Source organism: Lactuca virosa, chromosome 2 (assembly GCF_052849685.1).
Source record: "Lactuca virosa cultivar CGN04683 chromosome 2, Lactuca_virosa_CGN04683_v6, whole genome shotgun sequence".
In the NCBI taxonomy this organism is placed as follows: Eukaryota; Viridiplantae; Streptophyta; class Magnoliopsida; order Asterales; family Asteraceae; genus Lactuca; species Lactuca virosa.
The window spans coordinates 158,027,187-158,050,666 of NC_136427.1; the positions used below are offsets into that span (position 1 = coordinate 158,027,187).

Genomic DNA, 23,480 nt, shown 5'->3' on the forward strand with positions numbered 1-23,480 from the left:
GTTTCTGTGTTTAGATCATAAAGGTTGTTTAAATTTTGTAAATAATCTGCCGATTAAAAACTTTTTCAGTAAAAAGTTTTGGTAAAGTGTTTGCCAATGAAATCGTTAAGGTTTTCTGGTTCTTTCTAAAATATTAGTTGTAGTGTTGAAGAAGCTTCGAACATGGAAGAAAATGGACATCCATAATATTGACACTAATCAAAAACCACAAAAGCAGTAATATTTGTGTGTAACCAAAATATATGAGAAATAAGTACAAGTTTTCAAATAAAGTCAAAGTACAACAAAAAATGCTTTTCAGCTTTTATTTAAGAAAACAACTTCAATCATAGTTTCATAGGGATAGCCATGAGTGGTTCAACCTTTTGCAATGTGATCCCGAACTTTTCTCCCATATCAATATCTTGTGGTCTCTTATTTCCCACAACCTTCCAATCAAACTTATGAATCAAAGATCCCAATATTATATGTAACATTCTATTTGCAAGATTCAATCCTGGACACATCCTCCTTCCCGCACCAAATGGAATAAGCTCGAAATCTTGACCTTTATAGTCAATCTTCACGTCCAAAAACCTCTCTGGCATGAACATTTCTGGATCTGACCATATGTTTGGGTCTCGGCCCATAGCCCAAACGTTACACAAAATTTGTGCATTTTTAGGCACAATGAAACCTTGAATAGTAACGTCATGTATGGCTTGGCGAGGGATAAGAAAAGGGGCAGGAGGATGTAGTCTTAGAGTTTCCTTTATTACAGCTTGTAGGTACGTGAGTTGAGAGATATCAGATTCTTGTATGCTTCCATTGTTGTTGTTTTGCATGACTTTATCGACCTCCAACCTCGCTATTTTCATTTTCTCTGGGTTACGAATCAGCTCCGACATCGCCCATTCCAACGTGCTTGACGTGGTGTCCGTTCCCGCCACAAATAGTGTCTATAAGGCAAAACTTTAGTCAACGCGTGTGCTTTTACAGGAAAAAAATTAATTATTAAAAGGATTTTCTTACTTGAAATAAGTGTCTCATATCATTTTGAGTAAAACTGGATTGTTGGTTTAGTAGTAAGTCTAAAACATCATCGTCTTTGGTTGAAACACCATTTGATCTACTTTGCAACCTGTCATTGATGATCTTATCGAAAATAGTTAGCATTTTCTTGGCATAAGCATTTTCCTGCCATATTAACTCTAGTGGATCCAACGAGTGAAGCATCGGAAAAAGGTCTGGTAGACCTGGCTTTGCGCCAACTTGCATCACTTGCAATACCAAGCCATGGAATTCTCGTGTTGATTTTGGATCATATTGAGCAAGATCCATAGAAAACATGAAGTTGGAAAGGATGTTAAGAACTGTTGTGAATGCACATGCACCTACGTTCAGAGCCTTTTCATCTATACAACATTGGTTAACATGGTTGACAAGATCTTGTACCTAGAATATAAAAATATAAGTTGATCATGTTAAATGGATAAGAAGGTACGTTTGAATTTTGTTATGTTAACTGTAATTGTATGGATGGATATAGAAATCCGTTGAGATCTTACTTATACCTTCTCTCGTCGTAGGAGTTCACTAGCATCTAGCTGTTGCACACAAAACAAATATTCTTTAGTCATTCTTCTCAATTTTCTCCATTGATCTCCGGCCTCCATCCAAACTATAGAGTATTTATGATAGTCTCCAAGTTGGATAGCCTTAGGAGCTGATCGATTTAAGAAGGCTACATCATGTGTGTTAAAGAACTCTTTGGTGATATCAGGAGATGAAATGACTATGGTTGTATTGCTTCCGAGCTTAAGTGACATTAAAGGACCATAACGTTTAGATAGTATGGCAAGTGATTGGTGGGGTTTGTCACCGAATTCTAGGAGGTTTCCAATGATAGGAAAACCTTTTGGTCCCGGAGGTAACCGGGAGTTGCGCCGGCCGGAAATAATGAAGGCGTAGATGATCAATGGTAAAAGACAAGATAGTACGAGGAAGAAGGATTGGTACTCCATTGTTTTGTGTGGCTGTCCTTTTGATACGTTCACTTAAACCTTTTCACGAATCGTCTATTTATAAGTAGGATAAATTACAAGAATAGTCCCTATACTTTACCTAAAATCTTAAGTTTGGTTTTTTTTAGAAAAGAGTCATAAACTCAACCCCAAATTTGTTTTCTATTGCAGTATTGGTCCCGGTCTAACGTGAAAAACACTTCTTTACCCCATTAACATGTCCCGAATCGCGAACCCGAATAAAATAAATATGGTTGGGGTTAATAGAGTGTAAAAACAAATATTGGGTTAATAACACATTCAAGAATATTCAAGCAATCTTCAATGCTAGATCTCATTTAGAGGTCCATAATATTGTGACATCATTATTTGTCATGTCACATCACAAATATATAAACCTCTATATTTTATAAACATATTTTCACTATGTATAAGCTTAGAATAAATGGGTCCCACATATTTAATTATTATTAATCTATATTATTATAAATTAACAAATAATTTTCATATTAAATCATAAACTAATGCTTTTTATAATGACTAGTTTTCATTTATATACATAAATAAATATTTCGTAGTAAATAGGCAAACAGCTAAAATAATCTTTAGATAATAGTGGTTCCTTAACTGCCAATTGAGGTTTAATGTTTGACAATTTCCAATATTTAACTTGTTTGTTTTTTAGAATTTTCATTATTTTTTATATTTTTATAGAACATTAGTGATAAAACTGTGTATATAATATTCAATATTGGTCTCATTTTAAGCGTATTGGCTAGATCTTTTAATGGTATAATTTGTTGAAGATTTTTTTCAATATACTTTTTTGATAAATTAAGTTAATAAGATAATTGAACAAGGTAGAAATTGACAATTTGAAACATAAGGTACAATAATGGGGATATACTGAAAATTGCAATTCAATTCAAGGATCAATTTATTTTGGAGAATTTAAAAGCGGTGTCGCTGGCCATGCTGGGTTATTTATGGACCACTTCAAAGAAATTTTGGACGTGATGTATATCAGCATAGTGGATGCTCTTAATTTAGTGGTCAACAGATTGTGATACATCGAGATATATATCAAATCATAGAAAATGAGATTATGATATATCGAGATATTTTCAAAAACAGGGATGAGAGCGGTTCAAATCGGTAGGACTGAAACAATCGGTAGGAATGAGAGCGGTTCAATTTCAAAAACAATCGGTTTGATGTTAATTTCTAGATCGGATCGAACCGGACGGTTTCTTCAAACACCGGGTTGATCCGATGTAATAGAACCGGTAAAAATATAGTTTGAACTAGTTTATTGGACTTGGATTTCACTTCGTTCGTTAAAAAACAACACATAATTCCAAAGCAAATTGAACAACTCGATCGATCAGATTAGCTGAGTGTACACAACTCGAAAGTCAATGTACATCACTGCTAGATGTAGTAAAATTTTTGGTTTATATCAAGGTTGCAGAAAACATTAGACGTTAGCTAGTCGGTGGACTGGGTCTAGGGATTAATCGGCTAAGCGGGGATTAATCGGGGACCATTAATTATTAAGAAAATTATTCAAAAACTTATAAATCTAACTTTAATTGTAAGAATATAAATAAATAAGCATAAAAGTTTAATAATAAGTTTAACAAGCACAACAATTTATCATCCAATTAATAAGAAAAGTTATTCAAATTTTAATACATCTTAAAAAAATAAGTAAATTTGGCTATTTATATATTTGAAAACATGGAAATTTTGAAAATTTTGGAAAAAAACTTTAAAATTTAATTTTTTTAAATATTTTTTATATATTAGTTGAACATTCAAATACTATGAACTTTTAAATTTTGAAAATTTTTGTTTAATATTTAAAAATTTGGGCGATTTGGCCGCCTAGGACCGATTAGCACCGCCTACGACCGATTAGAACCGTCTAGCTCTGACTTTGACCCCCATTGACCAAAACGGATTAAGCCGACCGATTAGCCTTAATCTTATTCGGTTGAAGACCGCCTAACGATTAATCCCCGATTAATCGGCCGCCTAGACCGATTTTTACAACACTGGTTTATATACATATGTATGTAGGAAAATAAAAAAACACATAAACTTATGAAAATCGAGTTGAACCGAAGGTCGAACCAAAAACCGAGAACGGATCACTAAACTGATTCAACTAAAAAACCGGTATTTAAAACTTGTTTTAAATGGTTTCAAATGTTGGACCAAAATTGATGGTTTCAAATGTTGGACCAAAATTGATGTTATAGTGAAGTCGTAGGAATATTTTTCTATTAAGTAGGGTATTAAATGTTTGATAGGTTACAAAATGCTATTTAATATCTTCAATAATGTCATAAATTAGACTTTAAGAGATTATATTCTTTTGTGTATGAATAGTGAATGATCCCCAAAATACAAATACATATAAATATTTTCTATAGCATTCTTGATCCCCATATTAAAATTATAAATGAAAAACAAAAAGTCATTGTTATGGAAGATCATTACACACTACTTCTAATCTATTGTCCAAATTTCGTATCAAGAAGACAACACAATCCAAATGGATTCATGCTTGTTGTATTTCTTGATGATTCAATTATATGGTTATCGTCCATACTTTATATTTATTACAATGGTATCAAAACTAATTTTATACTTCAGTCTTAAAATTTATATCGTTTGTGTTATATTTATTTGTTTAATTGTTTTCGGGGATGTTGTTGTCATTTTTTAAACATCCGGCACACATAAAATTTCATTATGATTTTTTTACTAGTAGGTGATGTGATGGGAGTTTCTGAAATTTTATGGTGAGGTCAATAAATTTTGTTTTTCATTTTTTTTCTTGGATGTGTTAATAATGTTATGGTGAGGTCAATAAATTTTGTTTTTCATTTTTTCTTGGATGTGTTAATAATGTGCAGGATAGAGGTGACACTAGGCATTCAAAGTACACTGCCATAGCATAAGTCTTGATTATCATGCTATGTGACATGTACATGCACATTATGTGACACATGCGTAGGCTTTACGCGTCGTATAACTGGCGACATTACATAATTAGGTATAAACTCAAGAACGTCGGTATTGTTACTCATAATACTATAATACCATATATATATCTCCAGAGCTCTCAAATGCAGTTTTTAGGTTTTTGAGTTAAGCTCTTCAAGGAAACTCAAAGGAGAACAAGATTAAAGATATATAAGTGAATCAAGCTTTCCTATTCCTCCTTTAGTGAAGCTTTATCTTTATTCATGGTGAAATTTAAATTAAATGTTAGAACTTGATTCAAGTGCTTGGAATTCATAGTATAACATTGTTATATGTATGGTGAACATGAATTCAAGCTTTAACTGTGGATTCCATGGATAAATTCTTGAATTTGATATAGGCGATCCCGAATCCCAATTGGGTGATTTGTGAGAAAATGGAAATTAATCTTGTGACTTAATGAACTAAGTCACCTAGATGATATATTCGTGAAGTTATTCTAAAAGTGATTGAACTAAAAACAAATGTGTAACGTATAACTATGAAGTTATTATAAAATTTATGAAAGTAAAAGATAATGAAAAGGGAAGAACATGTCAGCTTGCAGTGAAAGGGCAGAACATCCCAGCTTGCAGTGAAAGGGCAGAACATCCAAAATTCTAATGAAAAGGGAGAACATCTGAAATTGTAATGAAATGGAGAACATCCCAATTTTTTAAAAAAATGAATAAGGAAATAGATCAGAACTTGAAGTTTGTATTATCTAAGAATATACGTTGAATACTTATGAAATTATTGAAAAATTTATGAAAACAAAAGTTTTAAGAATGATATAAAAATATGGCGAAGGGTTATAAAAGTAAACATGTAACATCACAAAATTTTCGAGTAAAAATTTCATTTTAAATAAGTCAAAACCATTTATTCATTATCCTAAAAGACGATTATAATGAAAGTATTCTCAAAACATCAGAGTAAAATCATAAACAATCAATGTGGAATAAATCTCCAGGGGATGCAGTGTGATCAAGCCGACCCTTCCTTTTGTAACAAGAAGTACCTAAAAATATTTTAAACATAAACCGTAAGCACGAAGCTTAGTGAGTTCCCCAAAGTACCAGATACCACACATACAATGGGCCTCGTGTGACGTCCATCATGCCTCGCCCATCATACATACAATAGGCTTTGCCCGACATTCATCGACCCTCGTCCGACATTGGGCCCCACACAATACAGATCTGTCAGTAACATGCGATAGGACCTGCCTAACACACTCGTTAGCTCCCGCTTGGCGTTGGGCCCCGACCGGTATATAGGAAAACATATACATACATGCAAGAGTCACACAGTCAGCTAGCATTCTAATAACAATAATCAATGGGCCGGCATTGGTGCCTTCGACCCGCCAAAGCACTGTGAGAAGACTCACCGGAACTACTCAACATAAGCCCAACAGCTATCTTAGCATCGGGACAACCAACCCAAACTTCCTAAAACCAAACCGAGACCAATCCTTAGTCAAATACTCAATTCTACCCAAGTTTGACCAAACGTTAAACTGATCGAAAAAGTCAATGGATCAAAAGTCAAAAAGTCAAAGGAGGTCAACACAGTCTGAGTACGCCCAGCGTAGTCAGTCACTACGCTCAACATAGTACATCCCTTCCTGATTACGGGGCTCGAGCCTGGTACACTCAACATACTACCAAGTACGCCCAACGTACTCGACCAGTTCCATTTTCCTTCATTAAGTGCTTTTTCCATTAAAATCGCACTTCCAGAGCTCAATTCTAGTCACTAATAATATTCTAAGTCATAAAGTTTTCAATTTTATGACTTTCCATGGATAAAAGGAGTCTACACACCAAACCCTAACTTAATACACAAACCAATACATCATAACTCTTGCATGGAGGGAAGAAATTGACCAAGATCACATTTTTATGGTTCCTAATAGCACCATAATGGATAAAGTTTCCAACTTTATCCATTAGGATGGTCCAAATAGCCATGATCTAGTCTTTATCTCTAAAAGGGACCAAAATGCATCTTTTTGAACTTAATCCATTAAGTTCAAGTCTCAAACCTTCATATCTGAATCAATATGATGTTTAGATGGATAAAGTTTCCAACTTTATCTATAACAAGGTCACAGACTTTCAAGATCCAAACTTTATGTACTAATGTGACCAAAAAGTGAAAAATATGAAAATTAACAAGATCCATGAAACTAATGATCAAGTTTGAAGATTTTTACTCATAAAGGTCCAGAAATGATGTAATCTTTTTGGATCTATGCCTGAATCCTTCTTCCATACAGTTTGTCACCACCTTGTTCTTCAAGATCCCACCTTCTAATGGATAAATAAGCTCATAAATGATGTCAATGCTCAAAATAAGTGAGAGAAGGATAGGGTTTTGAGTTAGAGGCTCAAGAGGGTGGAGGCTCCTGATAGGAAGGACCCCCAAGGGGTTAGAGACCTTAAATAGGGCTTAAAAATGTGAAAATAGGGTTTTTACTCTGCGGCGGTATGCCCAACATACCTAAAGCTACACCCAGTGTAACGCCCTAAAAACCCGATTTCCTTTAGCCTAGTACTAGCTAGTGTACGCCCAACGTACTGCCAAACCCCCTTATTCCAGCTTAACTTCAAATAATCATAACTTCGTCGCTTCAACTCCATTTTGGACGATCTTTATATCCACGGAAAGGTATCGACGAGCTCTACAACTCTATCATGATAATTATGACTAAAACATCTCGAATTAAAATCCTTAATTTTTGCAAGAAGCCTAATACATAACCTTTCCTATTTTTCCCCTCAGCTTCCATCGAGCAATCCAAGGTTTAATTCACTTTTCCAACATCATATACCCTTATTAGAGTCTAAACTCTATTACATTGAAGCCCAAGGCCTCAATTTGATCCATTTATTGTCCATAGGCCTGAAATAGGACTCCTCGAAACAGGATGTTACAATTATCCCCCACTTAAACTGGATCTTGTCCTAGAAATCCGTCTTGTTTAAGATCTCTAAAGCAACGCCAACATTTCTGTAAGCTCTCTCTAACCATGTTGACACCAAGGCATATTTTAAAGAAACTTGATAGAACACTCGGGAACCCATAACTGTCAACCAACGAACCAATAAGTTGAAAATGTTCTAGCACAAAAAAATTTCATTCTCTCTCCACTACATGACCTCACTTATATAGAAAACCACTCCATGAGATGGGAACACATCAGTCTAAACTTCAGAAACCATACCCTACGGCCGATGATCATCCAACCATCATACTTACCCCCAGTTCCCTAACTAGGAACACCACCTAATCGTGCAGAAAGAATACTCACAACATCCTGATCGTGAATTTCCCCAGATTCCAAATTTCGGAAATCATTCCCGAAAACCTTGTATACACACTTGACTTTCTGAAAAGTTTTCGCCGACCAGCTACTCCCACGAGTATAATGATGGTCAATCCAAAAGTTCTCACGTTGCATCCAAATCCCTCATCAGCTCAGGTGTATCCCCACCTGACAAAACACTCGCGACATTTACGACGGACTTCATGACTCGAGATTCCTGAATTGATACCGGACATTGGTAACCCAACTCCTATAAACAACTTATAAGCAACAGGGTTCTTGATGTAGACATTCAACAAGAAACTTCTGATCCACATTTAATACTCCGAACAACTTTTTACTGTCCACATGATCCAAACCAGCTGGTCATTGAGTCTACTGTCTCCTAAAATGCATTAACACCCAACCATGCCAATAATACTAACGATCCGAGACCTAAGAGTCTCAACCAGATGACTACTGGGTCCCACCCATATGAGTCATTCAACCAATGGTTCACGATACCTCGTAGAACCCTCTAGCCGCTTCAACAATAAGCTCACGGTACTACACCGATCTTGCCGTTATCCCATCATTGTCCTGAAGACCTACAGTCAGCACCACATGGCCTAAATATACTCAACCATCAATCCAACGACTTACAGGAACCCAATTAACGTCCATCTCAATGCTAACCGAATACAACATGGGTTATACCTTTCTATCACACATAATTCCTTTCACAACACAGGATGATACCAACACAAAACCAGATGAAAACATGGTCGCACACAACCAGAGAATAAGATAGTAGGTCATACTCTTGTTCCGACTTGAAGCCTATAACCCAAATAATAACCATCCCAATAATACTAACCAAGCGTTCTCAAGTTATCTTACTCAGTCCACATGTACTCCTCTTGACCATAATCAAGGCACTACCACAATGTACACCCCCAAGGCAAGACACATAACCAACCTTGGATCTAATACATTCTTTTTTCCTCACAACCTTATTCAAATGCTGAAGTACCAATAGATCTAACGAAATGAAGAACCTCAACCGTTAACAAAAACATCCTCATGAACGACCGATACAAGATCCCACACATCGATTGAAACTGAACAAATCCCACCTATATGTAACTAGCTCAATAACTTCCAAAGTTATTAAGAAACATTGCTAACACCCTGGTTGGACCAATCCAAAAACAAACCTTGTCGACACAACATGCCAAAATTGGATTCTACGTAGATCCCAAGCCATACCTGAAAACTAAACAACGTCGCTCCAACGTCCGAACTTCCAATAACCAAGGATTGCTGCCAAACCTGAGCCCGCTATGAAAAACACTTCCATAACCAACAATTGAGGGTATCCATAACCAAAAACCAAAATGTACAATGTATATCTTTTGACGATGAGTTGACGCATCCATTGAACTTCAACTGATAAAGCTCGGAACTTTTGAAGAGCCTCAGCTATTAACGTGAACAAAATGACCAACGATCGAGAATGCATTGACAACTAATCTAATGACCCAATACACTACTGAACAAAACCCATGTAAAACAACACATACCAAACTCTGAAGCTGATTTACAAATCAACAACTACTCATCTTGGACTTTAGATAACAATCTATGCAACGAGCTAACAAATCCCTCAACAAGCAATACCCAACTTTAGCATCCCAAATGCCTCATGATCTAAACATCGGCATTCCCAAAAGGAACCACTGTCTACAACAATCTTCTTGTCCACAGATCCCTTCCATGAAGACAACTAATGTATTCCTGAGCGGATATATCTGATAGTAACCTGCTCTGCACCCCCGTCTTGAACCAAAGTTTCACATACCCGAATCTTAGCTACATGTGACCTATTCTTCTAAAACCATAAACTCTAACAGATTGATGATTCTACAAACAGAATACCCAGTTCTTCCCCATTTAGGGTCCGAACTATCACCAACTAGCATTACTACCATGCCAAATCTCCAAAACGGCTCAACCAGATACATTACATACCATACATTTGGAATGTATAACACAACGCAGGATGATCTTCCAGATGAAGACCAAGCAAAATCAAAGAGATTTCGAATCTCAAACGGAGACCTTGGAAACTCCCCAATCATAACAGCCTTTAACATCAAGAATCCTATGTGGATGCATACGCAATACTTCTAACAATCCATTCATAACACCGATTCTCTATCTAGAAAAAGGAACTACCACTCCCCTCGTCTACAAATCCCTATTCACCAATTCGTCATGAGAATCATTCATAAATACAAGAGTTATCAATCTAATGGTTGGGATACATCAGAGACAACAAAAGTTGTTGTTCCTAATTCTACTCCCTTGATCACCTGAAACAATCATCTAGCACCTGACCCAACTATATTCAAAGAAATAAAACTCTTGATCTCTTCTCAAGGAAATCATACAACAAGAATCCTCTTGCGCATTCCCGCACTTTCATACTTTTCGCAAAGAAAACCCTAATTATCTAGTCTCGTGTTGGGTCTACTCCTCAACTCTAAAAATCACAGACCTGATCTCTTTTTCCTATGAAAACAGAAAGATGGAAGCACATAACCTCCATCGTAGGTAGTGACATCCCAATCCATCTGCCAATCACTCAACCTTCAGTTGCAATCCTTGAGTTGATCATCACAATCGCTTCCTTCTTGATTCCCACGAGTCACCTGGCACTACCTCGAGCTAGACCCTTGAGGCCTCCAAATCGAATAACTCACCTAGGTTTGCACCATTAAAAATTAGACCGATGAAAGAACCCTTTCTAAACTTTACAATATTATTCCAAACATGCTACAAGCATATTCATAAACATATTTTACATATATGGTCTGATTACAAAAGACTGGATACAAACCGACTAACGAGGTTTTTACAAAGTTTTATATATTACATAATTTCCCAGGAATTTATACACTAAATATAAAAGCTATAATATTATATATTCTACATCTTCTAACAGTACATAACTATATTGGATGTTTATCACCTGCAATAATTAAACACTGAGAGGGATAAGTGGTGACGGTTAGTGAGTTCAATAACAGTTACAATATAACGTTATACCATATATATATATATATATATATAGATATATATATATATATATATATATATATATATATATATATATATATATATATATATATATATATATATATATATATATATATATATATATATATATATATATATATATATATATATATATATATATATATATATATATGAGACAGAAACAAAGAGGGACAAAGAACAACAAAGGCATATGGTATCATATGACATGCTTTCCATATCAAGAAATAATCTGATTCAAATATTTACAATCAATGAGACATAACAATTTCAACTTGATATAAATCAATAAGACTTTTGGCCATGTGGCATGGAAAAATAAACGATTTATGAATAAACATTTTACTAGCACTTTACAGGCTTTTCAGCCCTACCTAGCCTTCTTCCAATGCCAAAGGAATGCTTAATCATTCACTTCATGGTCAAAGGCTACATACTAGTATCCAAGTGATGCTTAGTCATTCACTTCGTGGTCAAAGGTATAACTTTGTTACCAAAATAATACGAGACATGCTCTACATGGCCAAAGGCTAAAAGCCAATACCATAAGTTATACGAGTCATGCTCTACATAGCCAAAGGTATAAAACCAAAATAACACATGAAAGCATAATAAACATATAACACATAACATACAATTGTCCCTATATTGAACTCACCGTTAAATATCTGATTGATAAAATGGTAATTTGGGCAGCACTTCGTGTCTAAAAATGACTTTCTTTGACGAAACCGAGATGTTTTTCTCAAAAACCGGGCTTCACGCGGGTAGAGTTTCATCTCGAAAAATTCTTTTCTCGGGATCTTCAGGCTCTCCGAGACTTGCTTATGATGCTAGGATAGTATTTTAGGGTTAGGGGTATTTATTGCAACTTAAAGGATAACATAGGGTGGGAGAATGGAAATTGTAAACGTAAATTCGGATGGCATCGATCACTATTTATAGTGGCTGGACACTTGAGTTACGCAGGGCGTAACTATATAGTACGCGGGGCGTACACCTTCTTCAACCAGTACGCTGGGCGTACCGTGATATGTGGCTCCGGACGTGTCAACTGTGCGAGCTACGTGTTGCATGTGAGGATAAGGGCGACGTGGAAAATTACGGACCGTGTACACATAAGTACGCTAGCCGTACATACTTCGTACGCTGGGCGTACGGGTTCGGATAAGTCTCGAATTTTATGTTTAAAAATTCCAAAAATTCATATCTTTTGCATATAGGCTCCGTTTTTGACGTTCTTTATATCCACGCGTAGGTGAAATTATACTCTACAACTTTCATTTAGACTCCGTCGGCTAATTTTGAATTTATTTTTAATGTAATATTTTTAACAGGTCGGGACAGGAAAAGTCCGTTAAAAAATCAGAACTTCTTCATCCGACGTCTGTTTTCTTCTGTCTTTTTACTGTTGTACTACTATTGACGAGATCTTCGATTCTTGTTTAGGTTGGGTCGGCTAAAAATCACTCGATCTTTATTTCGAGTTTCGGGCTGTGTACTGGTGTGCCGATTCTTAGAAAAATTATAACTTCCTCATACGAAGTCAGATTTGGACATTCTTTTTATGAAAATTCTCGGTATAATGAATACTACGACTTTCATTTAGATCACTTAACCTAAAAAGTAATTTATCGTAAAATCACTTTTTATGTCATATAGTGTCGTGCCGGTGTTGTCGCGAAACTTCAATAAGTCATAACTTCTTCGTAATAACTCGGATTTTAATGAGGTTTTCGCCTAAATGTTTCTAACAAGATTATATATAACTTTCAATAACATTATTTTTACTTATTTCCAACTTAAATTTTACCTTTTCGTTAATTTCAATATTTGACTTTTGATTGGAATCCCATAAGACTTCCAATACTTTCCGAATGATTCTAAACATAGTTTTACTTCAAATCCCATAAAACTATCTTGTTAGAACTCAATGCTCAAAACCATATAATATTTAATCATATTCATTTTTAAACAAAACACGATAACTGAACGTGTATGTCATAATTACCTCCTCATTTTGAGGATTTCGTCCCCCGAAATCACATCGATTTAAATAACTGGGGATATTTCGCTCTTAACTCATTCTTATTTTCCCAAGTATAATTTGGGCCTCGATGGTGTTTCCACTTAATAAGCACTGACTCTACTTCTTTATTACGTAAATCAACCGTTCTCTCGTTTATAATCTCTTCAGGCTCTTTTACATATCTTAATTTATTATCCAGTTTCATCTCGGATAACGGGACCGTTTCATCGTATATGCTTAAATATTTACACATATAACTTACATGAAACACATCATGAATACCTGCCAAATCTTCTGGCAATTCCAATCGGTATGCTTGCTTACCGATTCTCTGGATGATTTTGAAAGGTCCAATAAATCTAGGACTCAATTTTCCTTTCTTCCCAAATCGCATAATGCCTTTCCATGGGGATACCTTCAGTATTACGAATTCATCCACTTGGAGTTCTATAGGTCGTCTTCTCTTTTCTGCATAGGACTTTTGTCGATCCTGGGCCGCTTTCATTCTTTCTCATACAATTTGAATCTTATCAGTGGTGTCTTGAATCATTTCAGGGCCTCCAAGGATTTTCTGTCCTACATCACGCCAACTTAATGGAGTACGACACTTACGCCCATATAGTGCTTCATATACCCTCAATATATTTTCTACTGTTTGGATTGTTCTCTCCATCTGACCATCTGTTTGAGGATAATAAGCTATGCTGAGAGTGACACGAGATCTCAATTTACATTGCATACTTGCCCAAGAATGAGAAGTGAAGCTACTATCACGATCGGAAGTAATCTTTAGCGGCATACCATGTCCCACAATAGTTTTATTCAAGTATACTTGTGCGTATTTCTCCATTGGAGCTTCTGGAATTCCATATGGCTTTTGGTGCTCTGCTTTGAATTGTTAAACAAACTCTTGGACTTCTTAATTGATGGTGGTGCTCAAACTTGCACTCTCTTCTCATTCTCTATTGGGCCTTCGGTCCTAATCTCTGAGAAAGATCAATTCTCATTGCAGAACATTACTCCTTCTTGAATTTGGGTTATAGACTCAACCCAAGATAAGGTCTTCACTTTGCTACAACAACAACTCGAATGGTCATATTCTAATGACCTTTGATTTCATAATGCAAAAGACACATAACGAATCATGCCCTTATTTCTATTAGTCAAACACTATCATAGAAGAAACCTTCCTTCATGTTCTAATATGATATAATATCTTCATAACTAGTAGCGTTTCTAGCTAATGGTTGTTTAATCCTTTAATGAAGGTTGTTATACTTTTATCGATTACCTCGACCATTTCCTTCTTTAATCTTCCGACTGAAGTTTCGTCGCTACACAAGACATGGTTCTCTGAACCAATCAACTCACTTCGCAGATTTATATTCGTCGGACTCGATTCTTTATGACCACGAAGGTCTGAATGAAAATCATCTTCTTAGTCATCACCGAAATGAAGGTAATGACATACTCGAACAAAAACGGAATCAATTACTAATTTCTTGGTAACCTTGTGACTTTCCCTGATCCAAGTGTGAGTCTTGTGCTTCCAGTATTATAGGCCTCTACTACTGTTCACACCTACTCATATTCATTCCAAGTATTGTCTCGCAGTTCCCAAGTCACCATTCAAAAGTTTTCACAAAGAAACTTTTCACACCTGAGTGTGTTCAAACAAATTCATACAACAATTTCTCCTAGACTCAACTAGGGATTTCACGTTTCTATCAAACATATCTTGAATTTCTTAAATTCACCTTCTAGAATTCATTTTATGCATAAGCTCGATCTAGCATATCCTAATATTTTTCTTAGGTTGATAGGAATGTCACTTCCAAATTCTTCATATAAATTCTTTCTCGGGTAGTGTCTACTTTACAAGACACACTATACCAGAATTTACTCTAGTAGTGTGGAGACAAACGATATCCAACTATCTGTATCATTTTCTAACTTATGCAAGTTACCATGCACATTTATTCATTTAATTATCCTTTCATGACATCGTCATTCCTTTATATGGGGAAATTTTCTTTTCATGGGTATATCTTTTAAGTCTACATCATAGGAATCTATTCTAGGAAGTCTGCATTTTAACTGCATCTTAGCATGTTCTACTAGCTTTGACTTGGTTCTCTGTCATTCCTAATAGCAACATCTCTTCTCATACAATACTATGAGTGTATATTTTCTTCAACTATGTACTCTACCTTACTTTAACTAGTAAGTCATTTAGCCTAACTAAATGACTCATTTCACCATCCTAATTAAGTATGTTAAAGTCGGCTTAACACACTATGGAACTTTCATAAGGATGTTATAGAAGTCAATTGTCACTCGGTATTATTAAATACTAAGTCTGAGCGTTACATATCAGCTCTTACCATACTACTCGAACTGCATACTACATCACAATGTTAGGCAATGTCTTGGTCTATTCAGTCTGAAAACTTTGTTAGCCTTTCCTTTGGTCTTCATTGAATTCTTTTAAATATTGCACAACATCAATTTCGATATTGTCGAAGTATTTATCACCATCTTCAACTCTTCTAACTCTGTAAGCAATCACTGCTTCAATCTGTTCAGCGGTGGAACAAATTCATGGATTACACCAAAACATTCATCTCGTCCGAATGTACTTTAAACACGCAACTTCCTCCAAAGGTGTTATTATTTCGTCAAACATAGTTTAAATGTACAACACCATTCTATAGGTATTAATACACTATTTATGGTATCACTTGATAGATTTTATTTTACGATATCCTTTGACCGTTTATTTATGAAGTTATCAATGTCAACTATCGTAAGTCTCCTTATCATCTTGAAAAGTTTCATACCGAGAATGATATCAAAGTTGGGCAAGGAAATAGGAATCAGGTTAACAAGAAAAAATTTATCCTTCGATTTCTATGACACAATCTCTATAGATTTTATCAGCAAGTACTGATACACTTCCCAAGGTATTTACATGAAACGATTGGGCGAGTGCATAACAAGGAATTTGAAAAGAACGTGCAAATTCATCAGACACAAAAGAATCTGAGGCACCAAAATCAAATAAGATGTGAGCAGGTCTAGAGTTGACGATAAATGTACCAGTCACAATAGACGGGTCTTCATGTGCCTCCTCTGTGGTGATCTGCAATGCACGGCCTTTAGCTTTTGGCACCTCCTCCTTTTTAGTTGGAGTACTCATCGGTTGTTGAATGGAAGCTTGACTTCCCATCATCTGGCTAAAAAGAGTAGGGCAGAAATGCTTTTTGTGGCCAGTAGCACCACAAGCATAACATGTAACATTCTTCCTCGGGAAAACGGGCTTCACGTGACCCTTTTCTCCGCATCCATAGCAAATCACCGGTCCTTTTCTGTTCTTCATTGACCCTGGTGATTCTTTCCACATTTTCGACACGATGGTGACTGAAGAGAAAAAGATTATGACCTACCACGGCCACGAAAGGTATTATGAGATTGTACTTGCCTTCTAGAATCATATCGAGCAGATTGAGCCGATGGAATAGAGGAAACAGAAACAATTCGATTGACACGCGGATGCTTCGAAACAGAAAGAGTGGCACCACATATCTCTAAGTCGTGCTCGCTCTTTCGGGTATTTTATTTATCTTTTTGCACATATTAGCATATAAGGCATCTCCCTTAAAGTGTGCTAGTGCACACTATAGCAAGTGAGGTATTCATCCTAAAGTATACTAGGCACACATCGTACCATCATTATTTAGCAATTTATGTTTAAGCCTAGAAATCCTTACCATTTCTAGTTCGCTTAAACTAATGTTCCAAAATTTTTGAAATAACTTAATACTTTAAAATATTAAGATTTATCATTATCCAATACTCCACGTAATTCTTTCCTATGGTTTGTATCCATATACTCCTAATGAATCCGTTCATATATTGAACTTCCGACGGTTTAAGTCTAAATACCAATCTGTGGTATTTTGTTCATTTAAACTACTGCTCTGATACCATGAATGAAAGAACCCTTTTCTAAACTTTAAAATATTATTCCAAACATGCTACATGCATATTCATAAACATATTTTACATATATGGTCTTATTACAAAAGACAGGATACAAACCGACTAACAAGGTTTTTACAAAGTTTTATATATTACACAATTTCCCAGGAATTTATACACTAAATACAAAAGCTATAATATTATCTATTCTACATCTTCTAACAGTACATAACTATACGGGATGTTTATCACCTGCAATAATTAAACACTGAGAGGGATAAGCGGTGACGCTTAATGAGTTCAATAACAGTTACAATATAACGTTATGCCATATATATATATATATATATATATATATATATATATATATATATATATATATATATATATATATATATATATATATATATATATATATATATATATATATATATATATATGACAGAAGCAAAAAGGGACAAAGAACAACAAAGGCAGATGAGTATCATATGACATGCTTTCCATATCAACAATAAATCTGATTCAAAGATTTACAATCAATGAGACATAACAATTTCAACTTGATATACATCAGTAAGACTTTTGGCCATGTGGCATGGAAAAATAAACGATTTATGAATAAACATTTTACTAGCACTTTACAGGCTTTTCAGCCCTACCTAGCCTTCTGCCAATGCCAAAGGAATGCTTAATCATTCACTTCATGGTCAAAGGCTACATACCAGTACCCAAGTGATGCTTAGTCATTCACTTCGTGGTCAAAGGTATAGCTCTGTTACCAAAATAATACGAGACATGCTCTACATGGCCAAAGGCTAAAAGCCAATACCAAAAGTTATATGAGTCATGCTCTACATAGCCAAAGGTATAAAACCAGAATAACACAGGAAAGCACATTGAACATATAACACATAACATACAATTGTCCCTATATTGAACTCACCGTGAAATATCCGATTGATAAAATGGTAATTTGGGCAGCACTTCGTGTCTAAAAATGACTTTCTTTGACGAAACCGAGATGTTTTTCTCAAAAACCAGGCTTCACGCGGGCAGAGTTTCATCTCGAAAAACTCTTTTCTCGGGATTTTCGGGCTCTCCGAGACTTGCTTATGATGCTAGGATAGTATTTTAGGGTTAGGGGTATTTATTGCAACTTAAAGGAAAGCATAGGGTGGGAGAATGGAAATTGTAAACGTAAATTCGGATGGCATCGATCACTATTTATAGTGGCTGGACACTTGAGTTACGCTGGGCGTAACTATATAGTACGCGGGGCATATAACTTCTTCAACCAGTACACTGGGCGTACTTCGGTACGTTGGGCGTACCGTGATATGTGGCTCCGGACGTGTCAAATGTGCGAGCTACGTGTTGCATGCGAGGATAAGGGAGACGTGGCAAATTATGGACCGTGTACACATAAGTACGTTGGGCGTACATACTTCGTACGTTGGGCGTACGACATCGGATAAGTCTCGAATTTTATGTTTTAAAATTTCAAAAATTCATATCTTTTGCATACGGGCTCCGTTTTTTACGTTCTTTAAATCCACGCGTAGGTGAAATTATACTCTACAACTTTCGTTTAGACTCTGTCGGGTAATTTTGACTTTATTTTTAATGTTATATTTTTAACGGGTCAGGCAGGAAAAGTCCGTTAAAAATTCATAAGTTCTTCATCCGACATCCGTTTTCGTCTGTCTTTTTACCGTTGTGATACTATTGAGTAGATCTTCGATTATTGTTTAGGTTGTGTCGGCTAAAAATCATTCTATCTTTATTTCGAGTTTCGGGCTGTCTACTACCATGCCGATTCTTAGAAAAATCATAACTTACTCATACGAAGTCAGATTTGGACGTTATTTTTTATGAAAATTATTGGTTTAACGAATACTACGACTTTCATTTAGATCACTTAAGCTAAAAAGTAGTTTATCATAAACTCACTTTTTACGTCATATAGCGTCATGTCGGTTCTGTCGCGAAACTTCAATAAGTCATAACTTCTTCGTTATAACTCGGAATTTAGTGAGGTTTTCGCCTAAATGTTTCTAACGAGATAGTCTATAACTTTCAATAACATTATTTTTACTTATTTCCAACTGAAATTTTACATTTTCGTTAATTTCAATATTTGACTTTTGATTGGAATCTCATAAGACTTCCAATACTTTCCGAATGATTCTAAACATAGTTTTACTTCAAATCCCATAAAACTATCTTGTTAGAACTCAATGCTCAAAATCATATAATATTTAATAATATTCATTTTTAAACAAAACACGATAACTAAACGTGTATGTTAGAACTGACATGGCTAGTAAGGCCTAAGCAATCACCAAACCCATCCTCAGTATAGACAACCATAACCGAAATGTCGATAAGGACAGGAACACACTATAATGAATCATTATGCCAGGCCATGCTATCTACCCTCAACCTGCTTCTTAGAATCCCCGAAACTTTCCTTGATACGAGTATGAATCTTGTGCTTTCAGTATTACGGACCCAATACTACCTTCCACACATATCCGTACTTTCTTTAAGAATTGTTTCGGATCCTATGAGTAATTACTCATGTCCATTACCATCAGATGCAACCACATACACCTGCTCTCAAACGAGCACACACTGCTAATCTTCCTAGATTCTCCTTCTAGGATTCCACTTCCAAAAAGGCTCAGACAAGAACATTATAACATTCATCCTAGGCTTTCCTAGGGTTCCTTCCACACCACTCTCCGCCATTAGCTGCATAAGATACTCTCTTTAATGCCTTCTAACTACCTCACGAATACAATTACATGCCACAGGCACTAAATAATTCTTTGACTGTAAGGTCTCACACTGTAACGGTTGGACTTAAACAAGAGCAATGCAATAGAGTTAAACCTAAACTTCTAAAATTATCTCATCCCTGCAACATGTAACCTAACATATTTGCTTAATAGTTAGTTGGTACTATTGGAGGTATCTAAAAGCACAAAGTAAGTAGCATTCATGCATCCAGTAATCTAAACATGTGCCTCACTTAATCAAGCCATTCTATCCAACAATCTGAAATCCATACCAACATAAAATTCCAAAAGCTCAATCAACAAAAATATAAAGGCATCTCTCCTATAATTCTATCATGAAAATCATGAGCATATCCTTATCCTTACTATAGCATAAAATTCTCATATACTCATACAAAACAATAAACATAACACATGTATGGGTATTTTGGGAAATACTTACTTGAGCTCGACTGCTTGCATGCATCACACCCCTTTTTCTTAGAAAACCTTCTTAGAAAATCTTTTTCTTTTAATAGATTTTAGAAATCCTCAGTTTAATTTCAAACATACCCAAGAGTGTGCCCGAATCCTTAAAACCAAGGCTCTGATACCAACTTGTAACAACCTAAAATTTCCGAGTAAAAATTTCATTTTAAATAAGTCAAAACCATTCATTAATTATCGTAAAAGGCGATTATAATGAAAGTATTCTCAAAAAGTCAGAGTACAATCATAAACAGTCAATGCGAAAAAAATTTCGAAGGGATGCAGTGCGATCAAGCGACCCTTGCTTGTGAAACAAGAAGTACCTGATAACATTTTAAACATAAACCGTAAGCATAAATCTTAGTGAGTTCCCCAAAATACGACATACAACACACACAATGGGCCTCACCTGACATCCATCGAGTCCTGCCCATCATACATACAATTGGCCTCGCCCGACATTCATCGGGTCTCGCCCTACATTGGGCCCCGCCCAGTACAGATCTGTCAGTAACATGCGATGAGCCCCAACCAATACACTCAACAGGTCCCACCTAACATTGGGCCCCGCCCGGTATATAGGAAAACATATACAATACGTGCAAGAGTCACACATGCGACTAACATTCGAATAATTGTAATCAATGGGCCGACATTGGTGCCTTCGACCCGCCAAAATGCTGTAAGAAGACTCACCTGAACTACTCAACATAAGCCCAACAGCTACTTCAGCTCAGAACAACCAACACATACTTCCTAAAACCAAACCGAGACCAATCCTTAGTCAAATACTCAATTCTACCCAAGTTTGACCAAAGGTCAAACTAATCCAAAAAGTCAACAGGTCAAAAGTCATAAAAGTCAAAGGAGGTTAACGCAGACGGAGTACACCAACGTACTCAGTCACTACGCTTAGCTTAGTACATCACTTCCTGATTACGGGGCTCTAAACTGATATGCTTAGCGTAATACCAGGTACGCCCAACGTACTCGACCGACCAGTTCCATATTCCTTCATTAAGTGTTTTTTCCATTAAAACCGCACATCTAAAGCTTAATTCTAGTCCCAAATAATATTCTAAGTCATAAAGTTTCCAACTTTATGAATTTCCATGGCTAGAAGGAGTCCACACACGAAAACCCTAATTTAATACACAAACCACGACATCATAACTCTTTCATAGAGGGAATATAGGGACCAAGATCACATTTTTATGGTTCCTAATTGCTCCATAGTGGATAAAGTTTCCAACTTTATCCATTAGGATGGTCCAAATAAGCAAGATCTAGTCTTTAAGTCTCAAAGGGACCAAAATTGCATCTTTCTCAACTTAATCCATTAAGTCCAAGTCTCCCACTTTCATATCTGAATTAATATGATGTTTAGATGGATAAAGTTTCCAACTTTATCCATAACAAGGTCACAATCTTTCAAGATCTAAACCTTATGCACTAAAGTGACCAAAAAGTGACAAATATGAAAATTAAGACGATCTATGAAACTAATGAGCAAGTTTGAAGCTTTTTACTCATAAAGGTCCAGAAATGATGTAATCTTGTTGGATTTATGCCTGAATCCTTCTTCCATACACTTTGTTACCACATTGTTCTTCAAGATCCCATATTCTAATGGAGAAAGAATCTCATAAATGTTGCCAAGGCTCTAAATAAGTGAGAGGAGGCTAGGGTTTCAAGTTAGAGGATTAAGAGGGTGGAGGCTCATGAGAGGAATGACCCTCAAGGGGTTAGAGACCTTAAATAGGACTCAAAACCATGTAAATAGGGTTTTTACTCTGTGACGGCATGCCTAGTGTACCTAAATTTACGCTCAACATAATGCCCTCAAAACACGATTTCCTTCACCCTAGTTCGCCCAACGTACTAGCTAGTGTACGCCCAACGTACTGCTAGACCCCTTATTCCAGCTTAACTTCAAACAACCATAACTTCTTCATTTTAAGTCCATTTTCGATGATATTTATCTCCACGGATAGGTATCGGCGTGCTATACTAATCTATAATGATATTTTTACTAAAACTTTCTCGAACTAAAATCCTTAATTTATGCAAGAGGCCCAAAACATAACCTTTCTCATTTCACCCCTCAACTTCCATTAAACAATCCAAGGTTTAAATCATTTGTCCAATATCATATACCTTCAATAGAGTCTAAAGACTATTCCATTGAAGCACAAGGCCTCTATTTGATCCATTTATTGTGCACAATCCTGAAATAACAGCTTCTCGAAACAGGATGTTACAAAACATTTTACTAAATCTTTGAAACATTTATAAAGTACATGTAATTTTTTATCTGTGTCAAATGTTACGAATATTTTGAGTCTAGGCCCATAGAAATCATGAGCCACTATTGTCTTACATATGTTTTCTTTAAATGGTATGTATTCCGAATTAGGATATGAAGTGTTAGAAGATTGTATCAATATGATAACAGTGAGCTTCTGAGAGATAGAAATCAAACGTAGTTTCTATAGTGTATGTATATTCACTACTTTACTATGGTTTTATCGATATCAGTGGTAATGCGCGATATATTCATTTTACAAACAAATTTGTAAAGTGGTTTTTGTAATGAAAAATTTGGGACCGTATTTTTAATAAATGTGGTCTAATATTGAAAAATGTTTTAAAACCATAATATTGGGATTTATAAAAAGTCAGGTGTTACAATTGTTGGATTAGTGTCTAAGTCCATAACTATTTTGGTATGT

The 23,480-nt window shown here is 35.7% G+C and overlaps 1 protein-coding gene across 1 annotated transcript; it reads right to left on the bottom strand.

The window, feature by feature from the left end:
* Positions 1 to 201: 201 nt before the first annotated feature.
* Positions 202 to 2,028, bottom strand: LOC145159659 (cytochrome P450 76T24-like). Its single transcript, XM_079078679.1, has 3 exons — positions 1,554 to 2,028; positions 1,012 to 1,434; positions 202 to 938 (listed from the first exon to the last, which is right to left on the bottom strand). Exons 1-3 carry the CDS (start codon positions 2,001 to 2,003, stop codon positions 327 to 329), a joined length of 1,485 nt encoding a protein of 494 aa, XP_078934805.1. The 5' UTR covers positions 2,004 to 2,028; the 3' UTR covers positions 202 to 326.
* Positions 2,029 to 23,480: the final 21,452 nt, after the last annotated feature.